Raw genomic sequence first — 25,031 nt, 5'->3', positions numbered from 1 at the left:
TTGAGAGTTTCTGCTTCAGCTGCTTTAATGGAGTACTGTTGAACTGTGTCTTGGATAGAATACAAATCTTTAAATATCCAAACTAAATAAGAAAACACTTTTCTGACTGTTTCTTTTAGATTTTGAAAACAACTGAAAAACACAAGGTCACAAAATAAACAACTAAGCATACTATTCAGCTTTTAACAAGATGTAAACAGAACCAAATGTAATGCAAAATCAGCTGATAGGGTCCATTTAGCTTTGAAATGTTGATTTACATGCAAATTCCAGTAAATAACTCAATAAAGTGTTGTATTTTAGGCGTAAATTGAAACAAAATTTTCCTAAATGTTTGGTGTTCCTCAATTGTTGGTGTCAGTCAACTCTAACTGACTCAAAAACTGACCAGCCCAGACAGTCCAACTGAGAACATTAAGAGAACCTCAGAAGCTGGAGCACAGATTTCTTTTTCCTCCTCACTTTTTCCTATCAGCCTGCCTGTTTTTGTGTGTAGGGGTATGTGTGTCTCCTCAGTTTCTCTGACGTGAGCTACATCTGAATCCTGAGGGTCCGCTGTACGTCTGGAGTTGGGGTCGACTGAATAGGGGCCATGGGTTCTAACTCTCTCAGTATGAATGAGAAAGAAAGAATGAAGGAAGGAAACAGTAAATTGATCTGCGAAAAGGTCTTCCACTTGACTGTTTTGGGCTCATTTCTCCAGCGACTTTAGTCGAGACGGTCTGTGTGTGGTTTGCTGTAGTGAAATCAGGAATGTATAACAGGCTGCTTGCCTGTGACAGGAGCTACCGGCAAAAGTTCCTGTCATTTAAGAGTCTTTCTTTCCGTTCCCTCCCTTTTTTGGTGAGCACTGTGGATAGGGAGTAAAGTGAGGCAAGAGAAGGAGGGAGATGAGCCAAGAGCAGCAAAAGCCCACGGCTTCCCCAAACCTCGCCACTCAGAGGAACTTTGCCTGTTGACAAGCGTCACTACAGGATACTTTTTCACTGCTATTTTAAATGCGAAAAAGATTAAGAGTACTGCGAATGGGAATGACCACATTTCAAGAGTTCTAAAGCAACACGGCTGGCAGCAATGACGAAATTAGTCAACAGATTAAGGAATGATCTTCAAATAGTTAAACAAATGAATGAAAAGTGTGAAGCTGTGTACAAGGTGTTGAAGGATCCTCCCAATGAGCTTTCAACTGAAAGAAGTTTGAGAATGTAAAAGGAAAAAAAGAAGTATTCCAAAATACATAAGGAACAGTCCTCACTCAAAAAATAGTCACTTGAGCGCTGCAAAATGCTAGGCAATATACAGCCTTCCTTGTAGTGATGCATTCATCATCTTTAGGTTGTGGGCACCAGCGGGCCTCAGGGGCATTGTACCTAACTTGGGCCAAACTTAGGCCAAACCAGGGCCAAGCCGCAGACTGCATGATGGACTTCTTCAGCGGGGGCCGATCCCCTACATTTCCAGCCAACCCTCAACCCTCAGAATGCACCCAGGAGCACAGAGGCCCCATACCACAAACCCCCAGCACATTAACGCAAGGCACATGCTGATATCACCGCACACACAAACAACTCCTGCTTGCTTTCTCCAGTGTTGTTTTTCTCCAGAATGGTAGCTACCAATCCGCCTTCCTTCCAACAGGCATGTGTTTTTGGATGCCATGGAATAGTTTTGAACATTTGTACTTAATAATGCGGACAGCATGGATTAATCAGTGAAAAAATACGTTCAGTTCTTCAGGCCAAAACGTGGCAGACACTCTGTTTTGCCCACTACTTTGGCTAAGAAAAAGAACACTAGGACAACCTTTTCCCCCTTAAGAAAGAAAATCTGGTTTCCAATCAAAAGGCATCAAGGTTCAGACATGAAGAAACCCAATTTGTTTAGACAGCGACGTAGTTACACACCAGACGGATTCCATTGCAGTGACTGTGGGTATAATGACGGAGTGGCTGAAATTGGACGAGTCTGAATGAAATGGCCAAGGAAAGGAGCCTCACATGAGAGGAGAGGGTTATGCAGTATGTCTCCCCCAGGAAAACAGCCTGTGCCCAATTAAAATGACACAGTATCATTAGGCAACTGTTAACATCATCATGAAATCCTTCTGTAATGTTTGATGTCCTTTTGCTCTTCAAAGCTCTTACTGAATTTCATTGTTATATGTGACGCAACATCACGGTAATTACCATAACTAATTAATATGCACTATTGAGTTGATGTGTATATCTCCGGCTAAATTAAGTCGATAAATCAAGATTAATTCAACTTCATGACTGGCTTCTGCTTAGTGTTGGACTTGCAGAGTGGAACTGAGACCACCATTGCACTGACCTTCAATGTTCCAGCTAGTGGTCCAACACAATGACATCTGCTCGTAATTACGACAATTTCCAGATTTATCATAGCTTTGTACGATTCCTAGGTATATAAAAAGGCTGTAAAGTGACTTCTTTTCATTTTCTCTCTCTTCCCTCGACTCAGAGTCGACACTTTCATAACAGGAAATGAAAATCAGGTCATAAATGGCGGCCTATGTTTGTCTAAATGTAACATCCATAGCTGATAATAGCTTCAACAGAAACGAAGAGGAAATTTAAATCAGCGCACTATTGGTTTATATGTTTCCAGGGATGGAAAGCCCAAAATGTGCTGTTCTTGGTCCTGACAGTCTGGTTGCCTTCATAGCCATCTAACCAACCCCTAAGCCCTTTGAGGCCGCTGTGTTAGTCTTAAGTTATTTTTTCCAACAATTACAAAAGTTCCTAAAAGCCTATATTCATTTATCCGCAATCATTCCAAAGAGTGCCAGGAAAACAGGATTCCTAATACGAAAACGCTGCAATAGCAACAACAATAAAGAACTTCATGTTCACTGTGGTCATAAATTATGAAGAAAATCATCACCCTTCTCTTCTACCTGTCAATAAAGGCTAGAGCCTCCTTCAGACTCTGCACTTAACCAATATAAAGCCCCTCACTTCCTGTTCGATTGTCTCCACCCTCTCCCAGCAAGCCACAGGGGTCAAAGTTGAACATAGTAAAAGCCAAGACTGTAACCGCAAGGCCGTCCCGAGCTCCTGCTAGACACTGTAGCGTCCAACTCTCTGCACAGGAGCAAGCCCTGATATTCCCTCAATGTCGGTGACCCCCAGCATTTAATGCAACCCCCCTCACTCTCCCCCATGACTTGACCCCCCCCCCCTCGTAGCGCCAAGCTTGCGGCGCACGCCGATGTTAGCGACTCAGCATGTTTCAGTGCGGAGCGGACGCACTCTCAATCATCATTAGAGGTTTGAGCGGAGTCCTGCTGCCCGGGCCTCCTGCCAGCATGCGTAAAAGTTTCCATGAGAAAAGCCGCGAATCACCCGGTGAGAGACGGAGAGGGAGGGGGGGTCACGGGGACGGAGGAGTGCGAGGGGATCCTCTGAAATTTAAGACCTTTGCTCCATTAGAAAAGAGAGACAGAGGAAAAGAGAGCTGTCAGAAGTATGGAAAACCCAATGGAGGTGCTAGATGAGGCACAGAAAACTTTAAAGTGTTGTCCCATTAGAGATAGACGTTTTACAGTGTTAAGCTCTAACTCTACGGTAAAGAAAATCAGGCAGGTTAAGGGGCCAGTGGCTCTGCCTCTGACTCCTCGAGCCAGTCCTGTCAGTGCTGGGGCTCCTCTATGAGACTCCAGTGAACAGAGGCCCTGTGTATTCAGGAGCACAGCTGGAGAGAATCTGCCACTCTGATTAGTGACCTCAGAACTAGACTTCATGATTTCACTCCTCATGCTGGTAGCTAACGAGAGAAGACAAACATCAGCCGCTGTGCAGCACCCCCACGCATACACAGTCACAAACACATATGGGTAAAAACGTATGAAACAAAAGAAAACCAGGGGTGAAAGCCACCCACTTTGAGCTTTAGTCATTTAAGTTCTAAAACGATAAGTGAACTGTAAGCCAATACTGAAATGAAAGGCAAAGCCAGTGACTTAGCTCACGCTAACTCTAACACACATACACACACGAGGGAGCATGATGTCACCCTAGCCGTTTCTCCTCAGCAACTGTGACCATGCGTTCCAGCATCTCGGCCTTCCAGCCGCCCTTTTACTGCTTAATTAGTGAGGAAAACGAGTCTGACGCGAAATCCGTACTTCTGTTTTCAAACAGCCCGCTATTGTTCCCCCTGATGCCATATGCATGCAATTTTTTTCTCACTCCTTGCCATATGCATTGTAAATTGCTGTGGAATACAGAAGGAGGAGGGAATGACCCAACAAAGGCTGTTATTGGATGCTGCCCAGTTAGAGACCGCAGGCTGCATTACGCAAGTGCTAGACACAGGAACAATTACACAAAGTAATGTAATTAAAAAAAAAAAAAAGATGACGGAGGGTAGAAGTTTTTTTTCAACGTTGAAGCATGCTATAGATTTAAAAGTAGCAAAAGAATTTTCCAAGCGATCCTTCGATTTTTGGCATTGGCCCTGCTAACCTTCAGCACTTGACTGGATAAGCATCTGTTTACTTGGATCCTTTCAGCAAAGAAGCTACTGCAGTTAGAACGACACTCGTAAGAGAAGTGGATTACAGAGGCAGCTAGTGAAAATGGAGAGCAGTGATGATAACATCCTTTCAAGTAGTTAGCAACAGGCTGGAGGTCTAAAGACTGTGCTAAGTGGTGGGGAACTTTCAGGGGCTCATAAATAACCGCCCCACGCACAGATATGCACAAATTCACATAATCTCTGAGCCCCTGCTGGTGTGCCAGCCAGCCGTTGAGAAGTTGAGTAATATCTCGAGTGGCTCTTTCCCTGAGAGAGGTTTTCCGCCGCGGTGGATCAGAGGCCCATGAGTGTGCGGCTGGCCTCTCGAGTGTCCAGCAGAAGACATCTACAGCAGCCTGGGGGCCCCCGATCCATGCCATAATGCCAAAGGCCTCCCTTCCACTAGTTGAGGAAAAAGAGATGATCGTTTCTCTTGCTAGCAGCCCTGAAGGCCTATAAATGATATCTTGGCAAATGAAAACATCTTTAAAGTAGGCATTATATTTTTTATTATGAAATGGTTGTAGGAAAGTTTTTCTTACATTTTAAACTCATATTTATTTTTTAATTTCATTTGTGTAAATTTGTCTTACCAATTTTGCCAATGCTCTCTAAAGTCTGTACAAATGGTAGCTACAGAAGAACACATTTGCATGGATAGGTCAATTATAGATTAAGATAATCTCACTTGATAAAACTGCTTAAAATAAGTTAAACAGGCTGATTAATCTTATAGTATTCTTATAACAATCTCATAAAGAGAAATATTAGATGTGTTACTTCCATTTAAAAAGCTTACTTTTGCTAGGATATAATGTATTTACACTGAAGTAATGCAGGTGGGAGAGGAAGAGTTGGGAGGGGGTTTGTGCGATCCCTCCTGCACCAAAGTTGTTTATTTCGTTTTTCAGCTCGTTTGAAAGAGTGCAGAGCCTGGGAGGTGGTGGAGGTGGGAGGTTGGGGGGTAGGGGCAGGCAGATGCCTTCGGAGGATGCAGTTACCACCGCACACTTACCGGGACTCCAGCAGCCGACCACAGACGCTTATTCAGGCATTAGAGTGCACGAGATGGCAGCCTGATCGAGGTTTTACGAGACGCGCTCTGGAGGGCCCCGGCCAATCAATACGCATTCCTGCAGCTTGCTTAATGCAACTGTAATCGCAGGCTGAATGCATTTGGCCACCGAGGCGGAGGTATGGAGGCACGGCCGAGAGCTAAAGTGACTGGAGATGAGGTACGGGGGAACACGGAAACGAGGTTACTCTTGTTTTTTTTAACGTGAGCACAGAGGAAATTTGGAATACTTTCACATTGGGCTGAGGTACCAGGTAAAACGATCCAATAACAAGCTTTCATACAGCATCAAACAGGGCTAGAGTTTCATCTCTATTGACTTAATGCTGCCATAGTTCACGACACAAGAATAAACATGTCGTCCGACATTATGTAGTTTATGCTTGAAGAAGTTCGACTCCATATCTGAGGGGTTATTCAATTTCTTTTGTTCTCTGCTTGGATCTGCTCTCAGCAGACAGATGATAAACACTAGCAGAGCAAGCGTGAATTGACATGACTTTCAAAATGCCACTTCGGACTACGTTTGACGCTATTAACAGGGGCTGATGACAAATAGATGACCTTGCATCCCTCCGTGTTGTTTATTTATGAGCTGAGGACACTGAGATGACAGATTTAGTGAAAGCTGCATTCTAACTCAATTTCTGCTCAGCCCTTAAATACCCCCCACCCACACAGGCAGACATACAGAGACACACACACACAATCATACAATGTCCTCTCAAGAGCACAATAGCCACCTCTAACCCTGCTTTCACTGTAAGCAATAAAAGAACACTGTTTATAGCTGGCGTGAAGCAGAGCTGCGGGGAAAGGGGTGCTGTCCGTACATTGCCCTGCCCTACCCTGCCTTTTAGTACTTTATTTCTGGCCTTATTTAGTGGAACTATCACCTCCCTAGCCAGAACACAGAATATTCAACAGAGAGCCAGTAGCCACAGGTGACCAGGGGGCAAGGACCACAGGTAATTATTAGAGGAACAGCGGGAGGGTTCAGGGCTAAACATTCAACACCCCCACGGGTGTCACTGGGCACATAGCCAGGGGAGACCCCGGTGACCCCCCAGGCTCCCTTGATGACGCCAGCTCAGCGCAGGAGGCTCCACGGGGAGGCAGAGTGAAAACAAATGCCTCAACCCCCTCTCCACTCCTCGTGCCCCTCAAATCGAATTCTGGAAAAAAAACTGAGCAGCTCTCACCTCAGGAAACCCCTACCTATTGTTTTGCTTCCTTCATTAGGGCTCGAGTCAACAGGCTAGACTGCCATGCGTGTGCCACTGTTTTCGCCCGGCCGCTCCCAGCCTGACCTCTGACCTCCTGCGCGCCCGCAGTGTTTGGACAGATTGTTTGAAATCCCATTGTGCTAATTTACCACCGCCGCATAACAAGTGGATTCATACTTCCGGCATGTATGCACACCCACACACACATCTGTGCACCTGCAGCTGGTGGGGCTCAAACAGCGTGCAACAGTTTTTTAATACGACCCACTATGACAATTTGTAATATCATAGTAAACAAGAAATGTCTAACATAAAGTTCCATGGTTACTTGTTGTAAAGCCCAGTGCACACTGACCCAGCAGCCTCTAATGACTGTTTCACCACAGTTTCATCATTGGTACGAGCTCACCATGTTAGAAGGCTATTCAGGGATTACAGCAGAACGCAGATGGTAAAGCTTGTTTGAAAGAACCACATCGAATGAATGCCATTCTGGAATATTTTGGCTTGTTGTGTGAAAGATTTTGTGGGTTTTTGGGGGGAATCGTGTAATGTGAAGAAGTCATAACGAATGAGAACATTCTGACAGTTGGGATTAGCGACAATACGCCAGTGTGAAGAAGGAAGAGCATTCAAGACTTTCCAAAAATCACAAACAGGTCTGGCACACCGATATAACCTTTGATTATTTTGGGGTTTGCTGAGTGGGTCTGCTCTGAGATTAACAGTATGTAACCTTAAAGCACACAGTGTTATTAATGTTGGATGACATTACAGCACTGACTGTAACACTGTTTATCTATGACTATTACCCCAAATTCACACCAGACATGGCATGTCAGATACCTGTAAATGGTGTAAGCAAAGAACAAATCCACCATGAATATCAGCACTTTTTTTCCTTCTGATTTTTTCCAGTTAAACATTTTCTAGTATGTTTAAATCTGACCACAAACCTGCATGTCCATGACATGCATGAGTCATTAGTCTAATGTCTAGTGCCTCTGAGCAATCCACTGAAACACTGACTGAAATAGAGGCGTATCTGTGCATCAGACAAATGCTTTTGGTGCAAATTACATTAAAGCAAAGAGGCCACAGCAAATCCAAATGTTGGGTTTAAATAAATACTTTATATTTACTTTATATTTACTTTACTCTCACATTATATTCTACCAACTGGGATCCTCTTGAACAGTGGTCGCCAATCTTGATCTTGGAGATCTACTTTCTGGGTCCACTTTTGCGCCAAACCTCAAACCTAATCCCTCTTATTTTTGCCTTCAGAAGTCTTTTTGTTACATTTGGTTTGAAAAAACCTGCAGGAAGGTAGATCTCCAGGAGATTGGTTGGTGACTTCTGCTTTAGAATATACTCCAACCTCATTCAAGATTTGAATGTTGGTGTTTGTCGCAGAATGTTCGGTCAATGTGCCATGGCATTAAGCCAGTACTATTGCAGTGACCTACCATCATCCAGGTACATCTGGTCAAGCTCCTGCGGTTCCTGTTTGATGGTGACGGACAGTGCAGGGGAGCTACTGTCTTCTGCCAACAGGCTGGACGGGCTTCCTCTTGGCTGGGCAGACCCAAAGGGGGGCAGGTAGGGGCTTTCCGCTGCAGCACCAGGCGTAGAGGGGTGGGAGGTGGGAGAGGAGGAGGGGCTACTGCTGGGGTAGAGAGGATGATAAGAGGGGCTGCTGAGGTGTGGACTACCCTGGGGGTGGGGCATAGTGAGGGAGGTGTGGTCAGGGGAGCTGGGCAGGGCCAGGCTGGGGTGTGTAGGTGTGTCTTGTAGGGAGGCCACATTACCAGGCATAGTGGAGTGAGTGGGGCTACTGCTTAGGCACTTAGGGAAGGGGATAGGTGATAGGTCATGGAGCTTAGGGCTGGAGCCGGGGGAGGAGCAAGGCATGGCAGCGGGGCAGGGAGGGCAGGGAGAGTAGCCGCCCACCATGCAGGGGTCAGTGTCACTCAAAGGCATCATGGGAGGCAGTCTCTGTTGACTGTAGAAGGGCTTTGAGTGCATGGGCATCCTGGGAGCGCCCTGTGTCTCATAGTCATCGGTCGGCTCTGTCTTTATCATAGGAACTGCAAAAGAAGACGAGCGCAAGAGAGAATCAGAGGAGGTGAACGGGTAACGAGTAACTAAAGGCCTATGGCTTTAAAGGCTTTTTATAAAGGCCTCTTTGTAGTTAGTAGATGCCACTGCATCACCCTCACCCCTATTTGCTTCCTTCCTCACCCTGTTGTCATTAATTTCACTTAACAAATGAGGGCCATGTTTTAGCTTTCTCTGCAACTGGCCTGGCACTGTCACTGCTATTGTTTTAATAATGTTTATTAAAAACTAAGATTTTTAACCAAGCACTTTTTATCAGATTTAGTAAACTTGCAAAATGAAAAATGACTAAGTGGAGATGTAACTTCGCAAATTTTTCTGCGGCCCTCTTATTGTCCCTCTCTGACCCTCAGTTTGAGAACTGCTGAACTATCGTAAACCTTTGTATAGGATTTCAGAACTAAAGTAAGACTTTCTATAGAAATGTATGGAGGTTTGCTATTTGTATCTTATTGTAAATTCAGACAAATCCTTTAGTTTTCTATAGGGTACTATATAACTATTACAGATAACTATAAGACTGTATTACAGCAATATTGCATGAAAGGTATTACAGTAGAGCTTAAAGTATTACATATTATGAAGTTACAATTATAACAGCACTATAGAAATCTTACAATTACTGCATTAATAAAGTGCTTTATATGTAAGAGGAGTGAAAACTGGCAAGTGTGAGAGGGTTACAGGAATACAAGTGAGACACTGTAGTCGGGATACCCTCCCAAACTGATTCAATCTAATCAGTTCTTGTGAACCAGTGTGTGTGTGCGTGTGTCATCAACTACCCCAGCGAAAGGGGGAAAAAAGGGAAAAAAGCAAAAAGAAAACAGAGAAGAAAATGACAAAAAAGGGAAAGAAAAAAGGATGAGTCATCAGAGGAGAGCTCCACAGCTGGCTCTAATAATGAAAAGGCCTATTTTCTTTGGATTGGGCTCCAGCTCTAATATGCTATAAAAGAGCATTTTGAAAGAGAGAGCTGCTGTAGGAGCCTTAGACCCCAGGGGCTCCACACTGGAGAAGCAATTGTTGCTCTAACGGATGAAAAAAAAAGGGAGAGAAAATGATTTGATTTTGATTAAGGTACTTAGAACTGGGTGAGTGAGTCTGCCCAGCCTGTGGTTGAAGAAACCTTGGAGAAAGACACCAGAGGGAGGTCCACTGACCACCCGCTGCAGTTCAGATAACTCCACATTTGTTTGCAAAGTACACTGACTTTCTTGAACATAGAAGATTATCTCTGTTAACTGATCAAAATTGATATGCAAAGAGATTCTGAATGTCGTTTACACTCTGTAAACAACTGGATGATAGAAAAATAAGTTTAGGATTCATACTGAGAGGGACAGATTTCACTAACAGAAGCAGTTTTTTTCTGAATTCTGATGAGTTTAACAATTTTTATTGTTCCATCGCCGTATGTCATTAGTTCTTTAACGAAACCGATCTTTCACACCCTTGGCCGGCGTGTGCCTTCTCCGTGTCCCCAGTGCGCCGCAGATTTACGTCATTGCTGTCTGCTCTAAGTGGCGTGGGAGTGCTCACGGTGTCCCCCTGCGACCTGCATGGTGCTAGTGAGCGGCTCCCTGGACCCATGGCTGTCCCAAAGCCCTTCCTCTGGAGCTCAATGCTGGCGCCAGGAGACTACACCTACCAGCCTTGGCCTGGATGTTGTTTTGTGTGTCTGGAATGATGCTCTTTGCCTAAATCACCTTGAAAATGATGTGTCCTGGTTAAGTACTAGACTACTCAACACCATGCAATACACTTTGCTCAATCTGCAACAGCGAGTGGAGCTGACCTTATGCACACGGTGCTGGAAAACATACAAAACCAAAGGGATTTTGCTTTTGAAAGTTTTCAGTCCATGTAATACGTGTAAAAATACCTTCTTTTCCTAAATAAAACCTAGGCCAATGACCTAAAGAAACTAGTCCAATACTAGGCTTAATCTGCACCACAAAGACCAGCCCTGATGTACGGTCTACCTTCGTTGATTCAGTCCCTCCGTCGCTTCGGTTGCATACTTAATCTTTAAATTTACGCATCAACAGAAAATTCCATAGAGCTGTGGCTCTGTTTTTGTCTCGTTATACCGACACCTTCTCGTATTTCTCCTTCAGCCTCCAGGCTGAGGGCCCTGGGCCAGGCTTGACAAAACCTTCCAGCCTGCTCTGAGCACTGGGAATCTGCAGCGTGGCGTGAAGATTCACCCTGTTAGCCTCATCCCCAGCTGCCTCTGATTTCCTCCCAACTCCCAGCCGATTATGGCCTGCAGATACTTTACACTGCGCTGTTTTTTCACTCTTTTCTCTGATTTTTTCCTTTTGCCCATGGTTTCTCTCCCTCTTACTCATCAGCCCTGCGGTGTATATTAAATATATTGAGTATGAGGTTCTCATAAAGGGACATCTTTGATCATCCTTTTTTCATCAGATGAGTTATATAAATATTAGAGAGACTACTTTTTATGATACTAATATCCATACTGAAACCATAAAGACTGGGTGATTTACCAGTTTAAAATAAAGCAATTGGCTAGATAGGCTTATGCTAATTATAGATTACAGGTGGCTACTATTGTTATCACTGCTTTGCTTTGCTTTATATTATATCATGCAGTGAGTAAATATGAAATATTTTAGGCTAGACTTGTTCCTTTTTTCCTGTACCATTTTCTGCTGGTATTATATCAGTGCTATCTCTATATAAATATATAAATATGTTCTATGTGGACACATGGGTGTATAATTGTTTATCTTTGCTGGGTAAAAAGAAATCAATATATCAGTACCCATTAACTACACATCAATATATCTATGCTAAATACAATATTTTAAGCAAAATACTTATGCAGTCTTACTGCTTTGATATTTGAGACAGAAGGAAAGGATGAAGGAGTCTCCATGTGACACAGGTGACTCTTAATTACGTCACGAGGGCCTAGCCATAATTACAAGCCCCTGGGCAGAAGCAATCTGGCAGGCAGCTGGTGGCCAGTATGGTCCAGTTGGTTCTGTCTGTCACTGGCCCAAACCTATGCCAACTCCTGCCCTGCGTAAGATAGTCCAGTTCTACACAACCACAAACTATGGTGCCAAGAAGCAGCACGTTCCCTCTAAACTGGCAAACAGTCAGTTTCTAAAGCTGGACCACAACTCTCCATGTCCTGTATGGGACACATTGCCATCACTGGAAAACTGACACGCTCTGCGGTGTGGGCGTAACACCACACGCAGAGGGGCACGTGGACAGTTTTATGATGCTTAGTCAGGTTTCGGTTTTTGCTTGTAGTCTCGACTGGTTGGAATATTACACAGTGAGCGGTCATCCAGCCCCCGTTTACGTGCTCCATGTTGCTTTTTTTTTTTAACACGCAGTCTCCTTCAAAACAGCCACAGTTCTCAGCCAAAGAGGTGCTGCCGTTTGTGTTATTAATAGAACTCGATCTTGTGGAGGAATCTTCGAAGTGCTTGTAAAAATAAAGGGATTCCGAGAACTGACTTCAAGTGGGCTTCCCTCAGTGCCAGCAATTTTAGCCTGTGTTGTTTTATGTGGTTTGAAAGAATGTTTCTCATTTGAAACAAACGAAAAAGACGCCATGTCACGACTTCAAACACGCAAGAGTTATTGGAAGCGTGACTGGAAAAGCAACGCTCACATCAGGACTGAGGAAAGGAGCGTGACTTGCTATACTCATATCTCACTGTCTACTGATTTGGACACTTCACACCCAGAGATACACAAACCGGAGGTGGCACTGATCTGATAGCAGGTATTGGTATCAGGCAGTATCTGAGTAGTTTAAGCATGACAGCTTATTTAGAGATGATCATCTTAAGTGATGTGCTTCATTTAAAAGTGGCTTATTTTAAAGCCCGCGTGTCAAACACAAGGCCCATGACACGGTCCTATTCTGCCCATGCAATTATTTTAGCTCTCTATTATTAGCCTGTTCCATGCTGAGTTGCACTACAGTCCCCATCATGCTCTGAAACATAGTGTGTGTTCTGACCCTCCAGCAACAATCTGTGGGTCAGCGGTTACACAAAAAGAAAACATGCCTGGAGTCTAATTTAAGCAAATAGGCAGTTTAAAAAAAAGCTACCTAAATCAATTTATGTTTATTTAGAATTATTTTTGAATAAGTATTAAGTGCTTATTTTGCTGTTGGAATTATGGTATGTTTTGAATAAACAGTGGTCCGTTCAGGTCATGGCACGAGGTTAAGTAAAAGTGAAATAAAAACACAGCTTGCCCACAAATTTGCTGAGATTTTTTTAATATGGCCCATTTAGTGGATCAGTTTGACACCCCTGTTTAAAAGAGTAGTTGTTTTTAAAGCTAAGCAATATGGGTAATTCTTGATGCTCAAGGTTTTGATTAGGGATGCACGATGTTTTCATATCATATCCGTATTGGCAGATATATGTTTTTAAAAATACACATGACAGATGCTTAGATATGACAGACACTTCAAACCCATATTTGGTGATGTATTATTGCAATCCATTACTGTGTCACAACGTCTATATCGCTGCTGTAGGAACAAAACCTTGTATCTCCTAAAACAATAAATGACCCAAAATTACTTGGGAAAGTCTGTTTCCATTGACTTACATTGAAAGTAAAGTATGTTTTTTCCTTCTTCTGTAAAGTTATTATTTTGAAGATACAGTGATGTGCTATTCATTTTCCTGCATTTGTAAACAAATAAATGTTATACTTCTTTCTAATGCTAATCTAGGCAGATCTAGTTCAAATGTATGCATTTTTAGATAATTGTGCATGAATTAGCATCGGTATTGACAAATATGTACATGAAATATTGTATATTGGTACTGACTCCACAAATCCCACATTCCTACACATTCATACATTCCTAGGCTAAAAATGATTTTAGTATCAGAAAAGAAAAAGTGGTACTGTGTCATCTCTAACACAGTCCCACTTCCCAAGTACTGTTTTCACACAAAAGCAAAAGATTTAGTCATCTCATTTTGACATTCTCTATACATGCTATACATCTTGAATCAATTATTTACAAAAATCTCCCTCTTTAAAACATCGTAGCTCATAAAATGGGTAAAATGATCACTAATTTCAATTCAACTGCCAAATGCTAAAGAAACAGCACTGTTGTGGCGCCAAATAAAATAACAATCATATGTGACTAAAAACGAATTGGAAAAATATAGTTCTATTTCAGCATCGATCAGGCTTATCTCAGTCTAACGTAGTGGAGAATGCCATTGCGTTTATGTGTGTGTGTGTGTGTGTGTGTGTGTGTGTCTGACTCACAACCAAAAACTAATCAACAATAATGCATATCCTACACGCTGCTACACACAGATAAGAAACAAATTATGTTTGCACGGCACAAACAATACGTCTCTCTGGAGATGAATATGTTCTGATAAAAACAAGCTTATGAATAATTACAGAATGGAAAGCAAATCTGAGGCTTGTCTGAATCTGCATGTGAAGCCTAAACTCTGCTTGCTGTCTATGTAACTGGAGCAAGTCATGGCCTTAATTGCTCAGTAGGTACAAGTGAAACGTCAGAATTCAGTCTGGTTGCAAGTTGTCATTTGATTACAGGGCATCATCGCATGTCAGATGAATGGAAAGTGAGGGTTATTTTCAAAACCTCCCACAGACCGCAACGTGTTTGTGTCGTCCTTCCGGTTTTAAAGAAAGTGGGGCTAAATTTAGAAGCGGTTTTCACAGCCGGTGGCTTTTGTGTGTGTGTCTGTTTTGCAGTCAGACACTGGAGTGTGTGAGATGCTCTTTATGAGAAACGTCAACGACCACAATTGTGCTTGAAGTGGTCCGCAAAAAGCAGGCAGGACAGATTCACACGAGTGAGACAGGAAGTGATGACAGCAACATTACCATGTCCCTCTCTCTCTCTCTCTCTCTCTCTCTGTCTCTCTCTCTCTCTCTCTGTCGCTCTCTCTTGCTCTCTGTCTCTCTCTCTCTGTCTCTCTCTCTCTCTGTCTCTCTCTCTCTCTCTGTCTCTCTCTCTGTCTCTCTCTCTCTCTCTGTCTCTCTCTCTCTCTGTCTCTCTCTCTGTCTCTCTCTCTCTCTCTCTCTCTCTCGCTCTCTGTCTCTCTCTCTCTCTCTGTCTCTCTCTCTGTCTCTCTCTCTCTCTCTCTCTCTCTCTCTGTCTCTCTAAACATAGACAACAATTAAGCAGTTCTCTTTTTCCAGCAGGCTGTTTGTCACCGTTCGTCCTCACATTGTTATTGTTTGCATTGTGGACATTGTGAGTGAGTTTGTCAAAAAAGCGTTTCATTGTACTCGTCAAATACTTCAACCATGTAAACCCAGTAAACCCACACACCGCAACCTCTTACTACCTAACAGTGTAGAGGCTGGACAAGCAGACGCAGCAGTTGTAAACCGGAATGTATTTATATACCCAATAGCCCTGGGCCGATAACTGACATTAGGGCTGCGCGATAAATCGTGTTTTCATCGTTATCGTGATATGAGTTTCCACAATAGACACATCGTTAGTGTGGCGATGACAGAACAGAACTAATTACCTCATACACACAGTGATTGAGAGAAATCATCACATTACTGGCACAAACCGTTACAAGCCTGCTCCTCTGTGCTGGGACTAAACCTGCTGTCCCAGACGAGTAACCATTCAGCTACACAGCAACTTTAAAACACACTCAACCATCTTACGACATCAGCCCTAACTCAGCTTTAATGGAAATTCATCTCAAAACAGTTGCAGCAAAGGGGAAAACATGCAGCACACAGGCTGCTCAGGCTCTACTGTTTTCTGTTAGCTAACTAGGCTACTGAAGCTTCCTACCTTATTCCCCTCAGTGTCTGTCAAAATAGAGTCCTGGACCAAAAAGAGTCCTGGACCAACTAATAACATGGTGCCTAACTACACTCAACCAAAAGCAAGAACAACATTAGATTTAAACTAAATATAACCCGGAGTACCTGACACCATAATATTTAATAACTAAATAAAAAAATAAAACAAAACATCAATATGTATTTGTCCTTGTGTGCCTATAAAAATTAAATATATATTTCTTTGGTTTTGTTGCCTTTATAGAAAAAGCTCCCCCCCGTGTCTGTGTGGGTTTCCCCCGGGTATTCTGGTTTCCTCCCACAGTCCAATGACATACAGTCACGCTAAATGGACATGCTAAATTGCCCCTAGGTGTGAGTGAGTATGTGAATGTCTGCCCTGTGATGGCCTGGTGACCTGTCCAGGGTGTATCCTGCCTTTCCACCCAATGACAGCTGAGATAGGCTCCAGCTCCCCCTGCGACCCTGTGTGTGTGTTCATTTGACCTAAAAAGAGTGAAATTTCTGGGTAATAAAAGGCTAATAAAATCAGCAAAATCACTAAAATCAGACTTAAAAATTCACATTGGGTGCTTCATAGTAATTTATTTGAAATATTGCACTAAATATTGTGAGAACATCCCATCATAAACCCAGTATCATGAAATGAGATTGAACTGAATCATGGGTCATTAAATTACCATGAGGGAAACTGTAGGATGAGGCACTGTAACACTCACATGCGGTACTCAGCTGACATGTGTCTGAATTTGGATCACGAGGAAATTGTTTAATGCAGTCATTAATGGCTTATCTAAATTTACAGTGTCACGTGAGATTAATACCAAAAGCACTATTCAGAGTAAATACTATACCGCTGAGCCACTATACAACTGGGGTGACTGGTGTAATTTTCCCACAAGTACCAGGCTACATACACTTATTACTGTTCTGTTATACTGTGGTAAACAACTCATCTGTGGTTGTTCTGCTGTGTGTGTGTGTGTGTTTGTGTATGTGTTTGTGTGTGTGTGTGTGTACTTGTTTTCATACATTTTCAGGAAAAATGTGAGAAAAACCTACAAAAAAAAAGCTCCTGACTTTGCACTGGACCAACTCCTGCACAGAACCAAAGTGTGAGCTCTGCAGCTGCTGCTTCACCAGAATGTTTACTCTGATATTAGGCTCCACCCGCTACCATGAAGAAAGAAGCTCATATGGTGCATAGCTATAGCCTACAGGAGTTCTCTTGTATAAACACCGTTCCGAAGGATTAACAGATCAATGGCATTTTACTGAAGTCAGAGGTCAAAATGCTATGTGGCTAACAGTGACTGACAGCTAGTGGGTATTTATCTCATTCATTATTAGTTATTATTAGACTTGGTTGAAGCATTTCTTTAACATCTGTCTAGTGTGTAGGCCCAGTGAGTGAAGAGTCACACTTCTTCAGGTTGTGGCTTGTCTGAGCAGTGTTGGACCTGTGGGAGGTGTGTGTGTGTGTGTGTGTGTGAAAAAGACTCCCCTACATAAACACTGCCTGCAGGCTCCAGCAGTCAGCTGCTACACCTCATTGCAGGAAAATGCAACACCGCAACAAAATAAACAATGCTCACATCGCACCTTCTCTCCAGGTTATGGCAGAGTTGCACTAAGTTGTGTGTGGCTGCGGTGCTTTCAGCTTGGAGAGAGGTAAGCCAGACATGTCAGAGTCTCACACTTGCCATTGATTGTAACATCCATGGGTGGTCAATATGATGTTATCATGACAAATACACTTTTATGACCATATGGGCATTGTCTGTACTTCCACAGCACTGAACAACTGCATGTATTAAAAAAAAAACAACAACACTTCAAGATGAATTATATAGAGCCTGCATATCACAACAACCAGTGTACAGTAATTCCCTCCCCTGTACAAACCATAAAAGAACTAAATATTGTCATACATTTTATATATTTGCCATACAACATCTTCAAGTACATGTTTTGTCACATTACCCTTAACAACCCTTAGTAACCTCTGATAAATGTAACAGGTTAGCAAGCAGAAAGCAAGAGAACAGAGAGCGAAAGTGAGCGTTAGAAGGAATGAGGGTTTACCGTTTGGAGGCAGGTAAGTAAAGCGCTGGTAGTGGCTCCTCTTCCTCTTGCCGTTGCACACATAGAAGCTGACAGGTACAGCGCTGGCTATTCGCTGATTGCGATATGGTGGGATCTCCACCACCAGGGACGTCTGTCAAAAACAAGAGAACACAGCATTAGCGTAGCACTGAAACACAGACTGAATAATAGAGGAATGTGTGCCGTCCTGTCCGTGTCCAAACATTAGTGATCCGATCAATAACCCGACAAAGCCTGTGGGTGAAACGCTGCCAATTCTTATGAGTTTTCTCATGAAACACAGGAAATGAATCCTAAAGACTGTGATCCATCTCAGCTATTCAACTTTAACTCATTCCATTCAACATTGATGGAAATTATCTATATCAATGTATCTGTCTATGTGTGTGTGTGTGTGTGTGTGTATATATACAATGACTAACATATTTTTTTATTTATCATAAACTTTTTTATTTATATCAACAAAATAAGCCATTTACTCATGGGCACCCAAAGATAAGCATTCAATTTTATATATATATATATATATATATATATATATATGCATGTTGCACATCTCTGGCATATACATATTCATGCTGTTCGGTATTTAGAGTGAATACATATATATGTATATTACTTTTGCTTCAGTACAATGTTTGCCTTGCTACGGGGTCCCTTATCAGTGCCTGGGTGGGCTGAGGAGAGTGTGCGAAAGAGAGGGTGAAATACTGCAGGGAGAATATTACGCTAGTTGAGAAGGGCTACAGCGTGTTTGGACAAAGCTGACTGTAGTAGCCCCCAGTGCAGTTCCTGATGTGAGATGACCCCTTCCCCTCTTTTCCTGACTGGGCTGGGGGCACAGCGCCGACGTCAGTGAGCGCCTGGCTCATGATAGGAGGATGGAAGGGAATGAACCTACAGAGGAAACTCTTCCTGCTGACTTTGCAGTCTATTAAACAGTGGGCCTGTCTGCAGGTTATGACCAGAAGCCCTGCACCACTCGTCTGGCTACTTCACTTAGGTGTGTGTGTGTGTGTTTGTGCCCTCACATGGCATCAGGGGAGACAGAATGAGGGACTGTCGTGTTTGTGTGCTCGAAATAGATACACTGGTCTATAAGTCGTTAACCTTACACCCCCCCTAAACAAACCCACTGTCATTTTCCAGTGTGGGTCTAGTCCTAACACCAGCTTGCCCTAAAGGCCAATTAGTAGAAGGGGAAGGGTCATGTTTAGCTGAGCTGACGCAATGGGTCTCATCACTGTAATGAGAAAAGCAAAACCACACACACAAAAACAATGACAAAAACTAATAAACAAGTTGCATCGGTGTTTGAGTTTAAACAGAACCCCTTAAGGTCAAAGTAACACCTGCTTTATATATATATCATATATATGCATGTATAAATGTCATGTTTTATGTATCTAAGTACCTGTATGTAAAAGTTCCACATGTATTATATACATCATCGCTGCCTAAACAAAACTTTGCTTCATCACTTTTGCCATTTTTTTTCATAATGTAAAAACACCAGTTGCTGGTAACAATGAATTTTGTTTCTCTTATAAAGTTACTGTTTTGTACATACCAGGTTTTGTTCCAACAGCGACGATATTCAAGTATTTCTATGTAATAATAATGTTATATGTAATAATGACCCACGTGTATTATAAATATATAAGTATATAATAAAAATGTTCTAAACCTAACCATAAGTCTCTCATTGATCTTACAAAAAAAGAAGAAATATGATGGTTTTGTAAGAAAGTACTTCACACTTTAAGTCTTGAGAATTTGGTTGGTCCTGTAGGTTGGCAGGACCTAAAAAGTGCACAAAAACAAACCCATACACACAGACGTCTGTCTACTGCTAAACTGATCCCACTCTGAGAGCAGGCAGAAAGAGACCCGTCCTCATGCTGCTGAATACAGAGGGGTTTGTTCAATTAAACTCAAAACAAAAACAGCTTTTTGGAACACGAGGGCCAAAATAAAGCCATATGCAAAGCTGCTCTCTTTTCTTCTGAGTGAACGTGTGACAGAGCTGGGGAGTGGTTTATTTTCTCGTTATTTCCCTCATGAAAACGCAGCAGGTGAGAGTCGCGTGTGTAATCTGCTCTTGGCATGTGAGCAAGCAGGAGCGATGCTTCAGATGAAGAGTGGACCCAGCAATGCAAGTGGATAATGGGAATGTTTGTGTGTGTGTGTGTGTGTGTGTGTGCGTGATAAATATATAGCTGAGGAATAAAACATGGTTCTAAATGTTAAGTACAAACCATCCTTTGTTTATTTAATTTTAAGTCAAAATGGCCATTAAGTACAACTTTTTCATTTTTCAGGAGATATTTCTGAGTTTAGATATAAAATATTCAACTTGATTAAGGAAAAAGAGAGCCAAAGGAAAAAAAGAAAAAAAAAGAATAAAAGTTACAAAGGAAATGTGCCTCTTAACAACCGTGCAAGACCTCCTAAACTACCAAAACTGCATCAGATAAACAGCACTTAAAATTTTGTCTTTAAGAGAGAGGAGAGAATCAAGCTGCTTCAGATCTGAAAACATCCACAGGTGTTTCTGTCCATCCTTCCACTGTGAGAAGACAACTCAGCGCTATGGGTCTGAAAGGATGTGTAGCTGCCAAGAAGAACTCACTGAGAAAAGGAAATAGACAAAAAAGAAGAACATTTGCAAATCAAACGTAAGCTGCTGGTCTCCTCACACTCTCAGAAAAAAGGCTTTAACTGTCACTGGGGTGGCGTCTTTGGTAACTTTAGTCAGGGAACAAAATCACACCATAAATTCCTGTATAAGCTGGACTGACTTTACACACCCAGTCTCGTCTCTTGGCTTTTTATTTTATTGTTCTGTTTTAAAACATTAGGTTATGAAAAGGTACAATTATGCACTTTTCACCTGGGAAAAGCACAATTGGACCTTAATCCTTTAATGTTCTGCTCAACCATTTGGTAGAGTACATTTTGAGTCACTATATATGCCACAAAGTGCCACCTTGACTGTTTGGTAGACGTGAATATTTTAAAAATTGTGAGGTCAAATAAATAAATAAATAAAAAACACCATTTGTTTTTATTATCGTCCCAAACAAATAAAAAACAAAAATACAAAATTCCATTGCTTTTTACCTTGGTGAGCACATTAAAGGGTTAAAACCATTGTACCTTTGAGGGGAACATTTACATTGTCTGTATCTCAACGACTGAAAATTGCAGTGCAGAAGAATGAATTACTTGGACTGCAAGAAGCAGAAATGAAAAAATATTCCTGCAGATTTCTTTGAAAAATCGTAAGTGATTCTCCTGAAAACAAGCTATAATAAAGAGAAAGAGCGAACAAACTGAATACTGAAAAACAAATTGTATTATATGCAGTTGGTGAGGCTTTTTTATAATTTTCTGATAAACATGTTTTCTTTATCTTTTCTTTCATGTTTTTTTTCTGATGCTGTAAAATAAATACATTCTGCTTTATGGCTGTTTGGACTAGAAATTAAATAAATGAACGGTGGTCTTGTTATATTAGATGGTGGTAAATGAGGATGAGGATGCTGCATCTGTATGTGTGTATCTCTAATTGAGAACCAGCTCTGTTTGCACTTTAGTAAATGAGGATGATGACAAAATGTTTGTGTGTACATGTGTGTGTCTGTTTGTGTTATCTAATGGAAAACGGGACACAATCAGCATTAATTTGTGTCTCAGGTGAGACTAGAGACTAAAGCGAATCAGTGAAAAGATCACTTAGTATTGCACAAGCTAATCAGAGGTCTTTTTCACTGAGAGTAATGAGTGAGCAAAAGTTACATCAGAGACAGAGAGAGAGAGAAAGCGAGAGAGTGAGCGAGCGAGGGAGCGGTGGGGGGAGGGGGGTATCTGAGAAGTGACAAGAGTGTTTGACCAAAGCTTGCATCATCAAAAAACCCAGACTGGAGAGAAATCAGAGTTAGAAGACTTAAAAACAAAAAATAAAGTTAACGTCTTAAACTCCTCAAGACCACCGGCGGTTCCAAAACCCACTTCGTCATATTCTTCATAACTTTTATATTTCATAAGCTACATTCAAAAGGTGGGTGTCGTCTGAGGCTGTAACTGTCTTCTTTCCAGTCAAATAGACGGTGATGTCATTTTAAACATTTATAATAAAAGAAGCTGAACTCACAATTTTTTTTTCTACTGAAAGTCGACCCATTTTTCCACAAATCTGGGCTATAAACTATAAACAGATGGCATCTCTTCAGTGATCTGCTCTGTAAAAATTATTTTTATAAAATAATACAAAGAGCGTCTAAGATTTTTGGCTTTCAGCATTAAACTGGAGGCATATAGCAACATGTGTGATCATAAAACATATTTATTGTTAATTTGAGGGGAGCTTTAAAAAATATATGAATAAATAAAATTTTTTAAATTACATTTATTTCATGCAGTTTCTGAATAATTTCTTACGATTTGGTCACGTAAATTCAGATGGACAAACCAAAATATACCCCTGAGAATAAGAGGCTATACTCCATAAATATCATATAAGAGCATCAAACTGCGAGCTTGTAAAGAGGTGGGATGATTATACAAAGTCTACAGATATGTTTAGATGTACAATGTCCTGCAATAACACCACTTTTACATTATTCATCTAAATGTACTCACAGGCTTGAGAGAGTCCTTGTCGATTTTGGCTTCTGTTTCCCAAACATGGTGGCCATCTGAAAAACACACACATGCAACATGAACATTTATCTCATAAACTGATGATTTAACACGCCACAAATTAAGCCCTCACACAGGCTCTATCTTCCTAATCAGAGTCAAAAACAAGCCACAAAATCACAGTGCTGGTACGAGTGGCTCTGGCAGGTATATGTTATGTATTGTAGTGATGGTGTCGACGGTGTTGGCGGCGCATTTGTAAAAGGGTTTAGGCTATTATGATACATTAATAACAACAATATTAAATCTGCTGATTTTCTTCTTGCCATAGCAACTCGGTGTTCTACAGTTGCAGAATCAGTTCACCACAGGCACTAAAATGTGAGATTTAAGTGAGTTTATTTCACCTTTTTATTTCAATTATATAACAAATATTTCTGAAACATTAGTAAATTTAGCTATTTTTTCCAGTTTTCTTCAGACAACAATGACATGGATTCAGTTCAGGTTGTCGTAGCCATCTCTGTAGCTGACTGTCGGCAGGGCGTCACCACCTTAGCACAAAACCGTAATCTATCATTTTTGTGTACAGTGAAAAAATGGATCACCTCATACATGTGTGAGTTGTTCGGTGTTGACATGAGTGCACAGCATTTAGATTAGCCAACTCATCTTTATAATGGCAATAAATGGGGCATTTTAAAGAATCAAGTCACTGCAGACATTGCATGTGATTTACACACAGGCTTTATTTAGGCTTTATACCACTAAATTGTGCTCCAAAATAGAGCACACTGCAAAAATACTATCTTGTCAAGTAAAATGACAAGAAAAAATCTAGTTGATATATCCAAGATTTCTCCTGTTAAGACTGCTGTGAGCTTATTTTAAGATGAACTTATTTTCAAACGTTTTAAGTATTTTTATTAGGTAGAATTATCTCACTACACTGGCAGATACTGTTGCTTGTTTTAAGCAATGTGCTTAACCTCTTATTCTCCAGGGTATATTTTGGTTTGTCCATCTGAATTTACATGACCAAATCACAAGGCAAATTATTCAGTAACATCGGGAAATTTTTTATTTATTTATTGATTTTTTGAGCTCCCCTCAAATTAGAAGAACATGTGTTTTATGATCACACATATCGCTATATGCTTACAATTTACTCCTGAAAGCCAAAAATCTCAGACGCTCTTTGTATTATTTTATAAAAATAATTATACAGAGCAGATCACTGAAGAGACGTCATCTGTTTATAGTTGATAGCCCAGATTTGTGGAAAAATGGATCGACTTTCAGTAAAAAAAATTGAGTTCTGCTTCTTTTGTTATAAAGGTTTAAAATTACATTAACCATCTATTTGCCTGGAAAGAAGACAGTTACAGTCTCATACGACATGCACCTTTTGAATATAGCTTATGAAATATGAAAGTTATGAAGAATATGATGAAGTGGTGCCACCGGTGGTTCCAAGGAGTTTAAGAGGCTACAACCAGCAAAACTACCTACCACTATAGTTAATAAAATTACTTAAAACCGTTAAAATTTGTCTAGAAATAGGTGAAATCATTTAAAAATAAGTGCACAGCCATCTCAAAATAAGTATTAGATATATTGACTACATTTAAGATAATTTCATTTGACAAGAGGCTATTTTTGCAGTGCATAATCAACACAACAATCTTCTTATGTCTGTTCATTTCTGAATCAGTGCATTACTGTGTCAGGTATACTTGTCACTTTGAGGTCACAGTTATTGCCAGCAATAACAATAGCATTAATTATTTATTACTCACTGAAATGAGTGGAGAAAATCTGTCAGAAGTGCACTTTTGTCCAAATATAACTTTTAATCCACACCACATTTGTGTTTGTAAGTGGAAGAGAATCCATTTTACTGTGATTTAAGTTTGATGAAAAGTTAATATTACAGTTTGGTGGAAAGAAAAGTGACGCTTCACTTTTCTGCCGTGTTTTATAAATCAAATGTAAATGTAGTTCACTGAATAACTCTTCACTCCTACTGCTTAACCACCTGAGCTCATTTCCAGGCTGCTTCACACGCTGCTGAACACGAGGACAGATCCCTGATTGCATCATCCCTTCTTTATTACTCACAACATTTCTCTATGTTGTCATCCTAATTAGAAATCATTTTTAACATTGCCCTTAAACCCACTTCGCTTATTTTAAACTCCCTGCTTCTTTTTTTTCTCTGGGTTATTTTAAGAAATAGACGCTACAGCTTCGTCAAGCGAAAGGGTAACAAGGCGGCCAGTCAATGACATAATGCACCCTAATTCATTCTCTCAGTCTGTCTGTAATGCCACACCACACAAAACGCACATTTAAAAGTCTGCTTTTCAAATCAGCCTTGAAGCACTGAACTCTACCACACCATTGATCAGTGCGGCAGTGCAGAAATAGCTGAGACGTTAGTAAGCTTTTTGGTGCTGTGACCCCGACTAACTATGAGG

General features: G+C 41.3%; 1 protein-coding gene across 3 annotated transcripts in view; it reads right to left on the bottom strand.

Moving 5' to 3' along the window:
- LOC108435486 (nuclear factor of activated T-cells, cytoplasmic 1-like) overlaps nt 1–25,031 on the bottom strand; it is a 79,927-nt gene that overhangs the window by 15,501 nt on the left and 39,395 nt on the right. For 2 of the 3 annotated variants that reach the window (XM_017711364.2, XM_017711365.2), the window contains exons 7-9: nt 22,552–22,607; nt 17,887–18,019; nt 8,310–8,930 (exon numbers count right to left, since the gene is read on the bottom strand). In XM_017711364.2, coding sequence (XP_017566853.1) covers nt 8,310–8,930; nt 17,887–18,019; nt 22,552–22,607 — 810 coding nt within the window. The remainder of the gene's footprint in view (nt 1–8,309; nt 8,931–17,886; nt 18,020–22,551; nt 22,608–25,031) is intronic. The other variant, XM_017711366.2, reaches the window with a different exon arrangement.

The sequence above is a fragment of the Pygocentrus nattereri genome, chromosome 19 (assembly GCF_015220715.1).
Source record: "Pygocentrus nattereri isolate fPygNat1 chromosome 19, fPygNat1.pri, whole genome shotgun sequence".
NCBI classification, from domain to species: Eukaryota; Metazoa; Chordata; class Actinopteri; order Characiformes; family Serrasalmidae; genus Pygocentrus; species Pygocentrus nattereri.
Note: the sequence above shows the minus strand (reverse complement) of the source record. Positions and strands in the feature narration are given on the sequence as shown.